This window comes from Vulpes vulpes, chromosome 1, assembly GCF_048418805.1.
Source record: "Vulpes vulpes isolate BD-2025 chromosome 1, VulVul3, whole genome shotgun sequence".
NCBI lineage: Eukaryota > Metazoa > Chordata > Mammalia > Carnivora > Canidae > Vulpes > Vulpes vulpes.
In genome coordinates this window covers 138,789,968-138,809,263 of record NC_132780.1, presented here as the reverse complement: position 1 = coordinate 138,809,263, position 19,296 = coordinate 138,789,968, and the positions used below count along the sequence as shown (strand labels likewise).

Genomic DNA, 19,296 nt, shown 5'->3' with positions numbered 1-19,296 from the left:
CACACGGGCCAGGGCTGCTGCTGCCTTTACCCGGGAAGGCGAGGCGACAAAGCTTCCTGAGCAGTTGGCTGTGGGAAGGACAAGGACGGGCCACACCTGCGAAGGGCTTCCTGCTGTGACCAAGGGCAAGGACACATAAAACCCAGCACGGAGGGATGTTTGCTCTGCAGAGCGTGGCAGGCAGATGTGTCACCCTGGGACACAAGCCTTAGGATGGCATTCTCCCAGATGGCTGCAGGAGGGTTTTCCCTCAGCATCAAACTCAGTTGGTGGCTGCTGCCTCTCAGGCAGATGGACTGCTTGCCCCAGTGCTGGGAGTAGTGAGGGTCTCTGGGGGCTGCCACAGCTGCAGAGAGCCAGTCTCCTCCCAGGGAGCCCCCCTTCCCCTCCTCCGCTGACTGGCTGCCACAGGATCTGAAGCCCCAACACCTCTTGCCATGCTGGAGAGCATCCTGTCCTCAGAACTCTGCACACCCTGGTCTGAGCTTCCTGTCACCCTGTCCTGCTTCCTGTCCTTCTTCCCCCAGCTCGGTCCCCAAGCACTTTTGGCCTCCTGTGCGAATCTCCCCCTGAGAGTCTGCGCCCCACCCACCTGACCTGCCACACTGCATTTTTACAGGATTTTCTCCTTTCTTGGTTGTGAAACAGCCTGCGGGATAGTTTTTCTGTAGTACTTCTAATGGCAGTTATCCCTTAAAGTGTGCTTGATTACTGTGATCTCTCTAACAAATGCTTATGGAGGGATTGTGGCAGGCTGGCAGCTGGAGATGTGGAGTGACATCAAGACCCCCTCAGCCTCCTGTCCTTGTCTTTCTGCATCTCCCTTATCCCCTGCCTCCCACCCCCATGCCCCCAGCTTCACTCTCTCCCACCCTTGCCAGGGGCATTCTCTGCACCTCCATTCCTGGAAATGACTCTCCGTCTCCTTTCTCCTCTGCCCCTCCAGCCCCCATAGTGCTCCCTGGCTCCCTGGCAGGCCTGAGCAGGAAGTCTTGGACCTCTGGGCACCTCCAAAGGGTCCCCTAACTCTGTCACTCACCTTCAGTGGAGGCTGTTTACTGGGGTAGAGAGGAGGTAGTTGGGGCCAGGGGGAAGTGGTAGGATAAAGAGGAGAAAGAGAAAGCAGAAATGAGTTCTGATTTCACCAGAGTTTCTTCCTGGGCTTTCACAGCTTTCTACACCCTGACCCCAGTACGACAAGGAGGAGGAGGCTGGACAAGAGAACCAGCAGCAGCTGAGTCCCCTGGAGCCTCAGCTCTGAAAGCCGACTGGGCCACGTGTAGCACCTGCAGAGGGAGGGTCCTGCCTACAAGGCCAAGGCCTCCCCGAGCCCCACTGGAGGACTTTGCCGTCCTCAGCTCTTCTTCCCTGACAAGCCAGGGTAGCTGTGCTGAATACTCAACCCTGCGCCCCAGCCCTGGCTCCCTGTCCTCAGGTCTTCCCTGCTAACTCTGCCACGCTCAAGAAGAGGGCCCATGGCCAGGGAGGCCACACGTCTGCTGCCACCAGTCCTGCTGGTGCTTCTGGCCTCAGGTGATGAGGAGGGCAGAGGGAGGGAATAGGGCAAGAGGAGGGGGAGATGGTCTGGTGAGGAGGGCATGAAGGAGGCACGCAGAGGGCAGGTCAGGAGCAGGGTGGCACTATGGCCAGAGGCTGGGTCTTGGGCACATTCCGAGGAAGGTGGCACCCACCTGCCAGCCCCACAGGGGTAGAGAAATTGCTCCCTGACATGAGAGTGTATTTTCAGGTTCCTGGGAACAGAAGCCAGAGTTGCTGCATAAACTGGAAGGGGAGACAATCTCTGTGAAGTGCCTGTACCAGTCCTGGCAAGACTCAAAAACAGTGAAAGCTTGGTGCAGGCAGGTATCAGCACGTACTTGTACTGTGCTAGCCACCTACCCCATGATCCAGGGGATGCCGTGGAAGCCCCGAAACTCCATTCAGGATGGGGTCAGATTGGGCTTCTTCATTGTCACCATGACCAAGCTCAAGGTAGAAGACTCTGGATTTTACTCCTGTGGAATCTACAAATCCTCTGAGATCCTTACTTACAGAAACATCCATCTTGTGGTGTCTCCAGGTGAGTTCTTCCCCTTCTCTGTGTGGTTCTCGGCCATCCTGAATCACAAGATGTTGGAGCTAGAAAGGATTCTTATGTAATTTTATTCAGGGCTCTCACAGCCCAAACCGGCACCCCTTGCCCAAGTCACTGCTGGTTAAGGGCAGATCCAGCACAAGAACTCAGACCTCTGCCTCACTTCGTTCTTCCTTTAGCATAGTATGCATTTCTCTGAACATTCTTATTGCTACTAACAAAACTCATCTGTTGATTTGTAATGACTATAAAGCCACCTCAGGTTTGAACAAGACTGGCTGTACTGGGCCATCCCAGGGCATCCAGACTCCTGACCCTAACCCCCTAAGCTTCTCTCAAAGGGCTGTGCTTGAGTGGAAGGTAACTGGTTGGGTTAAGAAATGTGAACAGACAGGAGACAGCCAGCTGGTGAGGCAGACACAGACTTTGGGGGTGAGCCTGGGAGGTGTAGTGGCCGAGGGCTCAGAGAGCCCAGGTCCTCTCCCTGGACCTACCCCTTAGAGTCGAGAGACCTTAAGGCTCAGATGGGAAGCTGGGCTCTACTCCTGAATGAAGCTCCGGGTGTTTTTTCCTGAAAACCTCAGAGTTGCAAAGCTCTCTCCTCCCCGTGTTTCCCTGTGATGGTCAGAGCTTGAACGGCATCTTCCCAGACCCCTGTCCTGCTGCCAAGCCTGCTCAGCCATTCAGTGAGCTGAGCGCCTGGAGGACGCTGGTTGCTTGGTCAGTCACCACACAAGCCATGGCTCACTGTCCACTCCATGTATGGCAGGGGCTGCACTCTGTAAGGGTAATCAAAGACCTCGATACCCTATCCTGTGCTGGAGGAGCCCACAGAGCCTCCCCCCATTCCACCTCCGTTTGCATCCAAGGCAGACACATAAGGGAAGGGTTAGGAGCAGATGGCAGGTGGCGTAATGAAAGCACATTAGATGGCAGCCCAGTGAAGGGAGGGACCAGTTGCTGGAGAAAGCAGTTGTATGGATTCTCCTGGAGAACTCTCCAGAAGAAGTGAAACCACTTAGGCCTTATGAGTGAGCAGGAATTTATCCAGAAGAGACAAAAGTGGGCGGAAGTGGAAGGGAAGCATTGTATCTTGAGAGTGCATGACATGGTCAAGAACAATGAAAATAGAAAAGACTATAGAAATATGTCCAATATGCAAGTGACAGTGTGAGTCTAATGTAAAGCCTCTTGCACTGGAGCACTTCACTGTGAGGAAAATTCATTCATATGCAGGGCATGTGGTGCTTCTCAGAGTCCTCACTTGGCCCAGGGCCCTCCGTGGGCTCCTACTCCCCAGGGCCCCTACTCCCCAGGGCCAAGGGCTAGATGTGGGGAGCCTGGAATGTGGGGCAAACACATGGAGTCCTCTCCTCACTGTCAGTCTCTTACAGCTCCAGCCCTGCCCATCACCAGGAGCTCCGGGAGGACCACAGCCTGGACCTTTGCCCCCAGCCCTGTCATGGACAGGTACTGTGACCTCCCTCCTCGTCTTCTCCACCCTCCACTTTTTCCCACCTATGACCAACTGTGCTGAATACCTCCAGCTACCTTGGCCCCACAGCTATCTGGTTCTGAGGGGCTGAGATGGGAGTCACATGGTTCACTTTAGGTCACTTTGCCTCTTTAAACCTCAGTTTTCTCACCTGCAGAATGGGGTCAATGACATCCTCACCTTACAGCAGGGTTGCTCACCTTTGGCACTATTGACATTTGTTGTGAGTGGTGTCCTGTGCACTGTAGAGTATTTGGCAGCATCCCTGGCCCCTACCCATTAGAGAGCAAGAGTGCAGACCTCCCCCAGACCACCCAGTTGTGACAACCAAACCAAAATATGTCCAGACATTGCCAAGTTTGCCTCGGAGGAGGACACAAGCACCCCCAGTTGGGAACCACCATTGTACAGAGTGTCTGTGAGGATGAAGTGGGATTGAGTCTGGCCCAGTGCCAGGCACGTGACCAGGGCTGCCTCATTTGCCTCACTCTTCTCTTGGCCTTCCTTCATCCCAAATTCCAGGGAAAAGCCGCACTCTGTAGTTACTACAACCCATAGCCTGATTTCTTTTCTACCCTTGCCTGATGGCTTCCAGGCCGCAGCCCCTGGGACTGACCCCACAGTTGTTTTTCTTCTGGCCTCCATCCTCCCCTGTCTTCTCCCCACCCATCATCACTGCAGTGGGAGCCCAGGGCTCTCACAACCCTGGTTCCTTGCTTCAAGGCTTTATAACCCAGAAACTAGATGGTGCTGAGAGGTGTCCCTACAGGTGCGCCTCTGGAAATTAAAGTTCAACCTTTGACACACTCTAAGCACCTTCCCTGGGAGCCTACCTTTGTGTTCTGTCTTTGACCTAAGAACAGGTCCTATTCAAATTTGTTTGTGATGTGGCAGCGCGGCTGGTCACAGGACACCAGTGTCCTGAGAGCTGGAGGCATCCCACAGGTAGGGGTGAGGAATCGGGACCAAGAAATAGTTAAAGGCAGGATGTGGGAGGGCTGGGTACAGATGCTGCAACAAGCACCCTGGGGGCAAGTTAGGAGACAGCAGCCAGAAAAAGAAAAGGAGCAAAGACAGCTGATGTGGTCAACAGTCCCGTTTCACAGAGGAGGAAACAAATCCAGATGTAGCTGGATATGCATGATCTAAGGGGCAGAACCTTTGAGCATGGGGCTGCCTCCTGGCCAGCTCAGCAGGAGAGTCTATTATGGCTGTATGGGTGGAGAGAGGGATGGCTTCTGGGCAGAAATTTGGCTCCCACTTTCCTCACCTGGCTGGTTGTCCCTTATTCCAAAGCCCCCAAAGCAACTGGCATCTCATCGTTCCCAGCTCCACGGTGGCTGTCCTGCTGCTGCTGGTGCTCACCTTCCTCATGATCCTGTACTTGAGGAAAGCCCGAAGAAGCTCCAGGAAAGGTAAACTCCAGGGCTGCTCCGAGCAGACCCCCGAGGGCTTGGCCATGATGTCCTCATGCCCATGAGCCTGAAGAGAAGGCTTATCATACTAATTTTACCAGCAAGGAAACTAAGACCTGTGAAGTGAAGAGGTCAGGATCCCCTGGGTTCTCTTGCTTTGCCAGAGCAGCACATGGGATCATTCTCTTCAGAGGCTCAAAGGCCAGCTCCTTCCAAGCCTAAATGACCGAAAACTGGGTATTCTAGCATCCATATGGGATATTATATTTTGCCATTGTCTTATAGTTAAGGATTTTTAAACAAATTTATCTAAAAATCTTTCTGTCAACAGTATTGTTTTTTAGTGGTCACGATTGCTTTAAAATTTTGTCTTCCTAAAAGGACTTAAAGGACTTTTTAATTGTCCAAGTTGTAAGTTTTTAGCACTGATCACATGTCAAATCATCAGCATTTTGTGTAAGATTTATGAGATCAGTACCTTTTGATGATTCCTGCGTTGTTTTTCTTTTGTTGTTGTTGTTGTTGTTTGTGGTTTGTTTGGCACATATGTGCTGCGTATTTATTAACCATATAACCCAGTGATGTGTGTGTTGACAATATTGAAATGTGGAAATGAGTCAGTGTTATGTTGATCCTCATTGATTTTATTTTTAAAGCTATAAAAACCCTAAAGTAGTAATGGGTTGTAAAATTTTATACATGTATTTTTCAAAGTGTGTAAAGTCAGTTTAATGGGTCACAATGCTATTTTCATTAAATGAAAGGAAAAAACAAATGTCACAATGTTTTGCACGTTGGAAGGATACTTTTTCATTGGACTTTAAGAGTGTGTGTGTGTGTGTGGGGGAGATAAAATATTTCTCATTGTGGTTCCTGGTCCAAAAATTTGAAAGATATTATAGATAACATCACCAGCAAGTAGATTATACTTTTGAAAAAAGATTTTATTGGGGCAGCCCCAGTGGCTCAGTGGTTTAGCACCACCTTCAGCCCAGGGCCTGATCCCTGGCATCTGGGATCGAGTCCCACATCAGGCTCCCCTGCGTGGAGCCTGCTTCTCCCTCTGACTGTGTCTCTGCCTCCCTCTCTCTTTCTGTCTCTCATGAATAAATAAATAAATAAATAAATAAATAAATAAATAAGAAAAAAGATTTTATTTATCTATTTGAGAGAGAGAAAGAAAGAGAGAGAGAGAGAGAGAGAGAGAGCATGAGTGGGGAAGAGAGGGAGAAGCAGACTCCTCGATGAGCAGGGAGCCTGACTTGGGGCTCGATCCCAGGACCCTGAGATCATGACCAGAGCTGAAGATAGAGGCTTAGCTGACTGAGCCACCCAGACACCTCACAAATAGATTACACTTAAATGGGTGTTTAAATTTGGGACTTTCAGTGACTGGAATTGATTCAGCTTACCAGTTTTATGCAAATTAGCCACATGACTCCAGTCTGATTTGCTCCTTGGCACTGATGTCAGATCCCTGGACACCCTTCTGTGCTGGCCACCAGCATACTCCCTGGGGCAGCATGGAATTTCCACACTGAGCCCCAGCCCCTCTCCCACCAGGGTCCCCTCTGCCCAGCGGGAACCTTCAGCACTCCTGTCTTCCCAAGGTAACAGGACCTATGGAGAGGTCCCTGCCCCAAACTGGACTCTTTTCTTCACAGGTGAGGACAAATCCCACCACATCTACAACAACATCTCAGTCCAGAAGGAACAGACCACCGTGCATGGGAAGGATCCCTCATCAAGGCAGAGGCGATCTCAGCTTTCCTGGGTATCTTGTTTGTCAGCATTGTTTTTTTCAGTTTCCCAGCTTGTGTTTACATTTAGTTTCTGTTCACTCTGGACCTGGGCTCACTCATGACTCCTCATGCTCCTGTTGCCTCATCTGCATGCACCCTTTGCCCCACATTTCCCAATTTAAATCCCTTAGGGAAAGAGAGAGAAGTTGACTGCCCTAGTTTTTGCTCTTAAAGCACTAGCTTAAGGGTCAGCTGTTAATGGGGGCAGGGAGCCCATTTCATGGCGTGGCTGCCACCAGTCCAGTCAGCTAGGGGAAAAGGGGTCACATGGTGGAAACATGGCTCCCTAGGTGCTCTGTCATCAGGAGCTGAGGAACAGGCCATTGCTGTTGGGTAAGTCTGTCTTGTCTAAAGAATGAAGATTCTTGAGATCACAGAATTGCAGGACTGGTAGGATCTAAAGTCATCTGGTTCAACTCTCTGTAATGCTGGGATCAACTCTGCAAGTGGCATCCCTACCAAATGCTCTTCTAGCTCAATGCTATTTGAACTTGAGTGTGCATGAAAATCACCTGGAAAACTTGTTCAAACTGAATTTCCTTGGCCCCAGCCCCAGAGACTGCTTTAACAGATCTTAGGAAAGTCTGAGATTTTATCAAGCTTCCAGGTGATATCGATGCTATTGGTCCATGGATCACACCTGTGTCGTCTTCCATAGCCTACTCTTAAACTTCTTCAGTGATGGCGACTCTGCTGACTTTAGCCATTCTCAGAGGCTCTGCAGCATCCATACTCTGTTCCATGACTTATCTTTGTCTCTGTCCTCCATTCTGCTCTGGGCAGCCCCCAGGGGCCACTGACCACTCCCAGCTGTGATCTGTACAGTGAACACTTGTCTTCTTTGATTTCTAGGGCTCCAGTCAACATATGGGCTCTGAAGAGGACACTGGGGCCATCTGCTATGCCTCACTTACCCACCTGAACCACTTTGTGCCTGAGGACTCCATCTATGTCAACATCCAACTCAACCTGAAGCCCATACCTGACCCCCTTCTGACTGTGGAATATGCCGACATCGCTGGAGCCAGACTCCAGCCCTCCAAGTCAACTGCCCCAGACAGGGAGTTCAAGAGCTAAAGACAGTCTTCACTGGGCAGTGAACACTTAGAAAATACCTGTGAGGCACAAGGCTGCTCCACCAGTGATGGGAGGACTTCAGTGTGGCAAAGATGATCCAAAACCAGCAAAAGGTTACCCCCTTCCTACAAAGGAGATGAGGAAAAAGGAGGAAAGGACAGTCCTTATATTCCAGAGGGGAGAAGCTTTGAGTCTGAAGTCTGTGATGGGAAGACTCTGGGGCCTATAGAAGGGGTCTCTAGATACCTGACCACTCCTCTCCCCAGGGTCTGGGAGGAGGGCCACTGGAGCAGAGACAAATTAGGTAGGATTTGGACCCCAGGGCCTCCGAGTGACACAATCTTCTCCCCACTCTGTGATCCTCACTTCCTTCCTAAACAGGGGCTGTGAAATCCTGACCCACTGTGCAAGTTCCTCTTTGGTGACACTCCTCATGAAAGACCCTCCCCAACTATCTCTCAGGGCTTCTAAGCCAGACTAGAAAGTTCTATTTCTCCACCCCAGCTCCTCCTCTCCTTCCTGATCCTCTGATTTTGATTCTCACAAATGACCCTAACAAGATGTGGGCAGTGCTTGTCACTCAAGGGTCTTCCCTAGCCCTTGGCCTTGCCAGTCATGGTGAGGCATAGGAACTTCCTTCCCCATAGTGGCCCCAGCAGCTCCACCAGAACTGACCTGGGCTCCTCTGCCTTCCGTGGAAACTATCATCTATTCTGCAAGCTGCACCTCAAACAGAGCAGACTGAAGGCTACTTCCTGTTTTGCCCTAGTACACTTCCACAGGGCCCTTATAGGAGACAGGGCCCTTTTTTTAAAAAAATTATGTGCCCCCAAGGAGTGACTCTGAACTGTGGGAACTCCAGGCCACAGGGATGGAGGGTAGGGTCCTGCCATGTCTTGGGAAAGATTGCTTGAATTGCTATTCATCACTTCTCAAGGGTGACATTTAAAGATCACCCAATCCAGCTGCTAGTGGGATGCCAGATCCCTTCTGCGAATCCCACTGAGTCATGCAGTGTCTGCCTCAATATCTCCAAGGGCAGGGAATTTACCACCTCTTGCTCAAGCAGCTTGTCTGTGAATGTTTTTGTCATCAGCTTGCTATCAATCACAGTGAGATACAGCTTTGCCTACAAGATGGGACCTGAGGGTCAGGCTGCTTCATGGCCGGAAAGGGAGAGGGGTTGGAGAAAAGAAGGGCAGGTGGTCTGAGGTCTGGCAGGCTGGGCTGTGAGGATGAGGTATTTCTCAAGGAGGAAGGTGAGGTAAGCGCTTGTCACTTGTGACATTCCAGGTTCCCAGTGTTGAGGATGTGATTCTATCCCCAGTCTGTGGCTGCATGAGGACACCCAGGAACAACCTTGAGTTGAAGGAGGTGGAGAGCAGGATGCTCTGAGCATCACCTTACCTCCTGAGGTCTCTGTCCTGCCCTTCCAGCTCTCCAGACCTGACTGCTAGAGGCTGGGCAACCATTGTACCCTGACCTCCTACCCTACCCAGCCTTGCTTCAAGAGGGCCATTGGCACTGACCTATGGCCTCATTTGACCTCTGGTCCTCCATCATTCTAGGATCCTGACAACGCCTCTTGGTCTATATTTTAGTCTACATACCCACTGAGGAAGACAATCTTCACCAATCATCTTCCCAACTCAGGTTTCCTGGCTACAACACCATGAGCCATCCCAGGGGTCAGGTTACTCATGAGCTGTCCAAACCCAAAGGATCTACTCAGACTAGAGCACCTGGAGCTATAGTCATTACACAGTATGTACAGGGGTCTGTGGACTGCCAACCATTGCTCAGGGTTGGGGATACGGTGATTAAGGCTAGTAAGCCAACAGTTATGGAGTGCCTCTTATGGGCCTCATTCCTCTACATACACTAATGATGCAAACATCCCTATAAGGTAAGTACTCCCCATCACTTTAAAGATGGGGAAATTGAGGCACAGACAGGTTAAATAATTTCTCAAAGTCTTGACTCTTGAAAGAGGCTAAGTAATTGTTCCCCAAATTATTTCCTCCTGATAGCATAGCTAGGTGATTACAGTCTAGCGTTTCTTGTTGAGTGACTGGGCTCTGGAAGTTGTAGTTTGCCTCCTCCAGGCCTGGCCCATAAAACCCCCTATGCAATCATCAGTGATCTCTCCCTTCTCTCATTTGCCACCCAGATGGCATGGTGTGATAAAAATTCTTAGTGTAAATTCTAAATCCTAGAATCCCAGTGCAGCTTCCAAAGGATTAAAAGTTTGGCTTGCCGGCTCGCTGCTGCGGTGCAGGGCCCTTTCCCCGGGCTCCGGCTCGGCTTCGGCTGCTGGCCTTGGGGGGGCTTCCGGCGGCTTCCGGCGGCCCCGGTGCTCGGTAGGGCCTGCCTGGGCCTGGACCACGCGCGCGGCCTGCACTGCAGGCAGGGCCGGGAGGAGCGGGCGGAGGGCGCGGCGGGTCAGGGGCGCCCGGAGTCCGGCGAAGCAGATCATCCTGGCCCCAAGTTTGACATCGATATGCTGATTTCACTGCTGAGGCAAGAAAATGCAAGAGACATTTGTGTGATCAAGGTTCCTCCCGAATTGAAATATACAGATTACTTTGTGATTGGTAGTGGAACTTCCACCCGACACTTGGATGCCAGGGCCTACGACATTGTGAAAATGTACAAATACCTGCAAAGTAAAAGCGAGCCTCATGTTAAGATTGAAGGGAAAGACACTGATGACTGGCTCTGCATGGACTTCGGCAGCATGGTGATTCATTTGATGCTTCCAGAAACCAGAGAAACCTATGAATGAGAGAAATTATGGACCCTACGTTCATATGATGACCAGTTAGCACAGATAGCACCCGAGACATTACCTGAAGACTTCATTCTTGGAAGAGAAGAGGACACTTCTTCATCCTTGACTCCAGTGGAGTTCAAATGAGAATAAAATGATATGAACTACTTTAGTCATTATCAGATTTGGATTGAGTCACTTTTTAAAAATATAGCTCTGATTGAGCTATATCAATCACCTGATTGGTCAGGTTGTTGTCAAAACAAGCCTCATCTATTGGCAATGGGCTAAATGAAATGTGGAAATCGTAGGTAAGTGAGCTCTCACAGCAAGAATCGGTACATTCAAACTAAAATTTTAATATATTGTTTGTATTCCTAAGATCCTAGCAGGATTCCCCAGAGTTAACACTGGCCCCTGTGCTCTGCTCAGTTTAATTTTGCCTAAGTGTAAATCTTATTCTGTAGAATGGGATAGCCTTAAAAAATAAATAAATAAAAGACAAAAAAAAAAGTTTGGCTTGCCTTGCCTTTCCTAACTTCTACAGCCTCTTCTGCCTGAACTTCTTTCTCCTCAGAATCCCTACTGGATTTCTCAAAAGAAGTCCCTTCTCCCTCCTATTGTAGCAGTCATATGCATGGCAAATACACAAGCTAGACTTGGTGAGGATCTTGTCTTTCAAGGAGCTTCATTCAAGGAAACTCAGGCTGGCACCAAAAAAAGTAATCAAAACAATCTGAAACTTTACTCTGTCCTTCAAGGAAATGCATGAGTCCACATTTATCCTGCTGTCAAGAGCTGGCAGCTACCATTTGGCTCACACACTCCTACTTCCTCCCCACTCAGTCTCTCCTCCACCCAGGCTTTCTGGCTCTTTAATAGCTAGCCTACCCACTGGTGGTCACTAATGTCTTCACTGAAGGAGTTGTGTCTCCTCAGCCAAACATTCAGAAGTCACCAAGTAGGGCCTGCACTGGGGGTGGTGGGGGTTGGGGTGGGAGTGAGGATTTTCCATATCTCTTTGGTCTCTGCTGATTTAGGTCTTGTCTTCTAGGTCGAGATATTTGAGTATGTGGGGATGGTTTGGTGATGTAGGGTGGGAAGGTGAGTAACAGCAGGTTCTGCTATGTGACTGGGACTGCAGAAGGAGGGGATTGCAAACTGAAGCTTACTGAAGCTAGTAAAGATCTAGATTTGCTTCCCAATGCTCCACAAAACATTAATGTTTTAAGAGACGGTGATAAGTGCCACGTGAAAATAATCCATGCTAGTAATATATTTTCTCTAAACATCTTAATGTAAGGAAAAGTGAGTTATGCTTCTCACAACTTGCAAGAGTTAATTCTTGGAAACTCTTTTAATATCCATTAATGGGGGGCACCTGGGTGGCTCAGTCAGTTGTGCCTCTGCCTTCAGCTCAGGTCATGATCCCAGGGTCTCCTGGAATCAGGACCCCCCCCCCCCCCCCGCATTGGGCTTCCTACTCATCAGGGACCCTGCTTCTCTCTCTCTCTCTCTGCCCCTCCTCCCTGCTCATGCTCACTCTTAGTGCTTTCTCTCTCTCTCTCTCTCTCTCTCTCTCTCTCTCTCAAATAAATAAATAAATCTCAAATTATATATATATTTAAAAATCCATTAATGGAAGAATGATTAAAGAAATTATGCTATATTTCACACCAAGGAATATTATGTAGACATCTGTCCATATGGAAAGATGTTCTGGATATATTACATGAAAAATGCAACCCACAAAATAATATGTCTAGCATGAGCTCCTTTGTGTTTGCATCTCTGTGTGTGACCATAGCAAAAAGGCTAGATGAACAAACACCAAAATATCAGTAGCAACGATCTCTGGGGAATTGGTTAGAGGAATGGAGGAAAATTGTCAAATTTTGCAGCAACTAATTTGTCTTTAGGACCGTTTTTGCTTTCTACTCTAATACAGGCACAAATGATAACTTCAGAGCTCCTGAAGAGTCTCAAAATTTAGAGTACTTTTAAGAGGTTTTCATGGTCAGATAATGTCAGGAAGGCCTGACCCAGCTGTACGTTGGTCTCAGGGTTTATTTCCTTGTTGATCTCTGATTGCCCAACATGCTCTGGGTATAGAGGGAAGACCTTGTGACTTGGCTCAGGCCGGGGCATGACGGGGAAACAGTGACACCATGTGGGGTCCACTCAGTTCCTCTCTGGAGGAGCTGTTTTGTTTCTTTTCATTAGGCTGCAATTCTCCAATAATTCTCTTTTGTTTTTAAGGCATTATGTATACCCAGGAAGCAGTAGTTACAGACCAAGTTCCCTTCCAGGAATAGGTGGCATACACTAAAGGGTTCAATTGCTGATCATTTTAACACAGTTCCTACAGAGGAGTGGGACCACCAAAGGAGGGGTGATGCATCCAAAGACAAGGAGCTATTAACACACCAACTTGAAAGAGCAGGAGAGAGAACTGTGTCACTGGAGCCAAGCAAGAGCTGGAGCCATGGAGGAGGAACCATCAATCAGAGTTGTGGCTACAGAAGAAAACAGTCACTGCCGGAGCCATGGCAGATATGGAGGGAGTAGGGGAAAGTAAATACCCCAACTTATTTCTCCTCTTAACTGCCAACCCCCTGCCAGTAGCTCCCATTAGCTAGACCCAGCAGTAAGTCAGGGGGCCAGGAGCCAGGGTGATGGAGTCCAGAAGGACAGCCTTCCAGGGGCAGAGCAAGACTGAGCTGGGTTAACATGGGGCAGGGGTGGGCACAGGAGTAGAGGATGATCAAGGGTGTCAAAGGCAGCATAAAAGCCAGGCCAGGAGGACTAGGAGGGGGCCATTCATGACTTCTAGTGATCAGACTCAAATGAGCAGTTGAAGAGATAAATAACAAAGTTGTTCCTAAAAAGTAAAAAAGTAAAACATAAAAGAAGTGCATGATAATAAAAGGGCTAGAAGTGATGTGGGAGCAGAAACAACGGAGGGGTTTTCAGGATAGGTGAGACTGTGGCCAGGTAAACATGGAGGGAAATGTGGGGGCGGGGACCTGAGACACCAGAACAGAGAAAAGAGTTCCTGAGGATTATCCAGGAGAGGGAGACAGACAGACAGGATGCAGGGGAAGCGTCATCTTGAAAATGGAAAATGGCATTCAGAGATAGGGATAGGCGGGAAGAAGAAGGGAAGGTTTTAGAAAGAAATATATGGAAGAGGAGAGAAAATAATACTAGGCTTTTTTTTAAAGCACTTAGCATGCCCTAGCTTTAGATGCCCAGATACTAAACCCAGGCTGGAGAGTTTAGAACTCACCCAAGGCCACACAGCTAGTAAATAACAGAGATGGGACTAAGCACAGATTTGTAAGAAGCCAAAACCTTACTTACTAGCAGCTGTTCCAGTGATCACTCCCCTCAAACATGGCCTTCTACTCCCCCCTCTCTCTCTTCCCTAGGTATAAATCAAGACTGTCCTATGTGAGCATCCTCTCCATCTTTCAGACTTTCCATTATCCTCTCACCCTTGCTCAAACCACCTGAGTGGCAGGGAAGCACCAGGTTTCATTCAGCACCATGGCTAGAAGCAACACCTGGGCTGGGCCAGGTAGGAGGAACACCTGGCATGGGAACCGGCCTCTGAAAGCTGGAACGACTCAAACTCACTCAGGGTACACCATTGACCCAAACTGGAAAAGTAAGTGTGATTACTCCTCGCTCTGCAGTTCTAGTTTCTGTCCCACCTGGCCTCCAGTCCCCACACTTTGCCTGAAAGTGCAGGCTAGGAAACCTCCCCAATCCTGGCCAGAGTCTGGACCCATCCCAATCCACCCATGTGGCAGGTGAGGTTCCCTGTGCTTCTGCCTTGGCCATGTGATCCATGTGAAGGCTTGTGCCAGGTGCAGTGCCTGAGGCCCTGCCTCCCAGCTCCTGTGTTCTCGTCCAGATCTTTCCTTTGGGCCTGCCATCCTGCAGCCCATCGGCTGCTGCCTGCATGTGACCTAAAGCAATCCCAGCACATGCACATGCGTGGGGACACACACCCTCACTCCCCGGGATGTGTCTCGTCCTGAAGAGGGGAGGCACTGGCCTTGGACTGGGCTTGAAATCCTCAATCGAGAAAATATGAGAAGTTAAGAATGGGATAATGGCCTCAGCTGGAAGTGTCAGAGAGGGACAGATGGTCTAAATACAAAGAATGGCAGGGGAAGGAAGGTCAAGGATGAGAAGGGTCAAAGGGGAGAGAGAAAGGTTATGGCAGGGGTTTGAATCCAGTAGGGTGAGAACAAGTAAAAACAGGACAGAACTGAAGAAGGAACTGGAAAAGAGAAATAGAAGTGGCTGCTTATCAGCAAGTGACATCTGTGGGCTCTGATGTCTGTAGTTGGTGGCTCTGGCCAAGGGTGTGGTGGACATCATCAATTACTCTCCCCAGCCCCCTTCTCAGGCAGGGCTGGGCAGGGGCTTTTCCAATTTGGGTCAATGTGTACCTTGAGTGAGTTTGAGTCATTACAGCTTTCAGAGACCAGTTCCCATGCCAGGTGTTCCTCCTACCTGGCCCAGCCCAGGTGTTGCTTCTAGCCAAGGTGCTGACTGGAACCTGGTGCTTCCCTGCCACTCAGGTGGCTTGAGTAAGGGTGAGAGGATAATGGAAGGTCTGAAAGATGGAGAGGATGCTCACATAGGACAGTCTTGATTTATCCCTAGGGAAGAGAGGGGAGTACAAGGCCATGTTTGAGGGGAGTGATCACTGGAATAGCTGCTAGAAGGACTTCACTAGGGAACCTCCAGGAATTCTGAAAGGGATTGTCCAGCAGCTGTAAAGTCTCAGCTGAAGAGAGACATCAGGAGTGTTTCACATGCCCAGACATGCTTCTGGCCTGGGACTTCCCTGGCAATGGTTGCCATTATATCCAGGAACACTCGAGGCTCCGAGAGACCTGAGTTCTCTAGTGTAGTGACTAGCGCAAACGTGGTGGTTGAATGAATGCACACAGCAGCGAATGATGGGGTTCAGATGTAATGATAAAGGGAAAAAGATCTGTGCTCAAATTTGAGGGCAGGTATCTTTAAACACAGACTTAGCCCTGTGCATAGTAGTGGGGTGATGTCAAAATGTTCCTACACTCAGATATGAGGATCAGGAAATTGAACCACAAATTAGCACAACCTGAAAGATGAGAGCATTTGATATGCATGTGCTGTGAGGATTCAGTCAAGATTTCTTGATATCTGCCCTTTGCTATGAGGAATAAAAAGAGTCTTCCCTCAGGTAGGAAAGAAGTGTGAGGTAAAGGTCAGAATGGCACATAAACAGGCCAGAAAGTAAGATTCATGAGACTTCAGAATTCTGCTTTTGTCTAAGGTATAGAAAGCTAGAAACATTTGAGATAGTAGCTAAATCATACTTAGGTGTGGAAATACCTAGATGGAAATTTAATAAAATGTGCGCAAGATTCATATGCTGAAAACCACAAAGCACATTCATGAGAGAAACCATAGAAGAAATAAATAAATAAATAAATAAATAAATAAATAAATAGCAAATTATGTCCATGGATTGGAAGACTCAATAGTGCAAAGATGCCTGGTTCCCTCAAAACTGAGCTACAGATTCAGTGTAATCCCAATCAAAGGACTGGCAGGCAAATTTTTTTTTCTGGGGGGTGGTGGTGTAATACATTGACAAGCTGATTCTGAAATTTATATGGCAAAGAAACTAGAGCAGCCAATGCAAGTTCTTTTTGAAAAATAACAACATAGTTGGATTACACATCATCTGATTTCAGGGCTTGTTATAAAGCTACAGTGAGTAGTCCAGGTGGTGTGGTGTTGGTGTAAAGAGACATTTGGATCAGTGGGATAGAATGGACAGTCAAGAAATAGACCTACATGTCAATTGATATTTGACAAAGAGACTAGGACAATTCAATGCAGAAAGAATTGTTTTCCCACTAGAAACGACAAATACCATTTGCTTCGACGTGGATGGAACGGGGGGGTATTATGCTGAGTGAAATAAGTCAATTGGAGAAGGAGAAACATTATATGGTCTCATTCATTTGGAGAATATAAAAAATAGTGAAAGGGAATAAAGGGGAAACGAGAAAAAAATGAGGGGGAATATCAGAAAGGGAGACAGAACATGAGAGACTCCTAACTCTGGGAAACGAACAAGGGGTGGTAGAAAGGGAGGTGGGTGTGGGGTGGGGGTGACTGGGGTGACGAGCACTGAGGGGGGCACTTGATGGGATGAGCACTGGGTGTTATTCTATATGTTGGCAAATTGAACACCAATAAAAAATAAATTAAAAAAAAGAAAGAATTGTTTTCTTAGTAAATAATGCTGGTACAATTGGACATCTAGAGGCAAACAAACAAACCACAAATCATATCTTGCAGCACAAGCAAAGATTAGCTTGAAATGGATCATAGACCAAAATGTAAAACCTAACACTGTAAAGCCTCCAGCAGAAAATAGAAGAGAAAATCTTTGTGCCTTTGAGGACGGAAAAATACTCTTAGCAGGGCACCAAAAGCACAAATCATAATGAAAATCAATACATTGGATTCTATCAGTATTAAAATCTTCTATCTTTTAAAAAATGCTGTTAAGGGAAAGATAAAATAAGTTCTAGACTGGAAGATGATATTTTCAGATCATATATCTGAGAAAGGACTTGTATCCAGAATATATAAAGAATTCTTTAAAAAAAAAAAGATTTTATTTTTATTTATTTATTTGAGAGAGAGAGAGAGAGAACCAGTAGGGGGAGCGGCAGGCAGAGGGAGAGGGAGAAGCTGGCACCCTGCCAAGCAGGGAGCCCTATGCAGGACTCAATCCCAGGACCCCAGGATCATGTCCTGAACCAAAGGCAGATGCTTAACCAACTGATCCACCCAGGTGCCCTGAATATATAAAGAATTTTTACAACTCAGTAACAATGGTAATAATAATCAATGACAAAAAAATAGACAAAAGTTGTGAATTCATACTTTGCCAAAAACGATACGCAGGTGGCAAGCAAACAATGAGAAGATGTTCAACATGGTTAGTTATTATGAAAATAGAATGAAATAGTGAGATATCATCACAAACTTATTAGAATGGCTTACCAAACTCTGACAATATTAAGTCTTGACAAGGATGCAAAAATGGTATAGCCATTTTCAACACAGTGTGGCAGCTCTTATCAAATTAGACACACACTGGGATCCCTGGGTGGTGCAGCGATTTGGCGTCTGCCTTTGGCCCAGGGCGCGATCCTAGAGACCCGGGATCGAGTCCCACGTCGGGCTCCCGGTGCATGGAGCCTGCTTCTCCCTCTGCCTGTGTCTCTGCCTCTCTCTCTCTCTCTCTCTCTCTCTCTCTCTCTCATGAATAAATAATAAAAAATAAATTAAAAAAAATTAGACACACACTTACCATACGACCTGGTACAAACCACTCCTAAGATTTTGGCCAAGGGAAATGAAGCATATGATCACACAAAATGTATGTAAATGAATGTTTATGGTGGTCTTTTTCATAATTGCCCCCAACTTGAAACCACTCAAATGTTCATCAGCTGGTGAATGGATAAACTATGTGTGGTTCAGCTATACAGTGACATATATTCAGCAATAACAAGAAATGAATTACCAAGAAGTGTAATTTCATGCATGTTGAATACGTTTTGATAAATGAAAGGAACCAAACTTGGGGCCATATATCATATGGTTCCAGGAATAGGACCATTCTAAAAGGGCAGGAAGCTGTAGGAACAGAAGGCAGATCAGTGGTTGCCAGGACCTGAGTTGGAGAGGAAGAGATTGGCTAGCAGGGGCATGAGGGAATGTTTTTGGGGGGGCTGATAGTGTGTTCTGTTTTTTGCTTGTGGTAGTTGTTACAGAGATGTATAATATGTCAAAATTCATAGAAGTAGACACCCAAAGGGGTGAATTTTTGTGTCTGTAAATGATATGGCAATAATCCTGACTTTATAAAAAAAAAAAAAGACTATAGAAGGGTACCTATAGAGTGATTTTCAGGTGGCCTCAGACCCTTCTTTTCCTAGGTCAAGACTGGGCAATTGGCTTTCTAAGTGAAGGACTGTCTCATGTTTATCATTAACTCCCATCTCCAAGCAATCCCCTATACATATAGTAGATGCACAGTATATATAGGTAAAGAAATGAATAAAAACAAATCAGTGAGCATTTGCAAGGCAAAGTAGACTCTGATGATCTGTGGGTCCCTGTGGGCTCTTCACGCCTCTCCAGCTACTTTCCTCAGCAAGATTCAACTTCCTGCCCCTGGGAACTACCATACCTCCCCCATCCCATCCCCGATTCACCACTGAGCCATTTCACACCTTTGCCCATGCAAGTCTCTGTGCCTCGATCACCCTTCAAGGGCCTGTAACTGTGGAGAAAGCACACCCCCACCCCCATAACTCCAACAAATGTCACATCCTGTGTTGTCACACACAAAGGGGTGTGCATGCACAAAATAACACCCCGTGTGAGCATGTGCACACAGGAAGCATCCAACTATACAAAGGAGGATAAACTTGGGCAGGAGATTGCAGGTGGAAGAGAAAATTCTCCCTTGTGTGGAAAGCCCATCTTCCCCTCCCATGCTAATTAGGATAATAGTACTAATTAGTATTTGTTGAGTGCTTATGGGC

The 19,296-nt window shown here is 47.8% G+C and overlaps 1 protein-coding gene and 1 pseudogene across 1 annotated transcript; both read left to right on the top strand.

Moving 5' to 3' along the window:
• The first annotated feature begins 1,195 nt into the window (after positions 1-1,195).
• LOC112914161 (trem-like transcript 4 protein) lies at positions 1,196-11,167 on the top strand. Its single transcript, XM_025991171.2, has 6 exons — positions 1,196-1,533; positions 1,748-2,080; positions 3,490-3,565; positions 4,887-5,005; positions 6,670-6,779; positions 7,660-11,167. The coding sequence occupies exons 1-6, from the start codon at positions 1,476-1,478 to the stop codon at positions 7,882-7,884; spliced, it is 921 nt and encodes a 306-aa protein (XP_025846956.2). The 5' UTR covers positions 1,196-1,475; the 3' UTR covers positions 7,885-11,167.
• Positions 10,094-10,833, top strand: LOC112914160 (mitochondrial assembly of ribosomal large subunit protein 1 pseudogene; annotated as a pseudogene).
• Positions 11,168-19,296: the final 8,129 nt, after the last annotated feature.

What these genes read in the sequence shown, in the direction of transcription:
- LOC112914161 (XM_025991171.2), top strand. Translation starts at nt 1,476, where the DNA reads ATGGCCAGGGAGGCCACACGTCTGCTGCCACCAGTCCTGCTGGTGCTT. An exon ending in CCGAAGAAGCTCCAGGAAAG is followed by an intron (nt 5,006 to 6,669) that starts GTAAACTCCAGG and finishes TTTTCTTCACAG; the next exon opens with GTGAGGACAAATCCCACCAC. An exon ending in GGCGATCTCAGCTTTCCTGG is followed by an intron (nt 6,780 to 7,659) that starts GTATCTTGTTTG and finishes TTTGATTTCTAG; the next exon opens with GGCTCCAGTCAACATATGGG.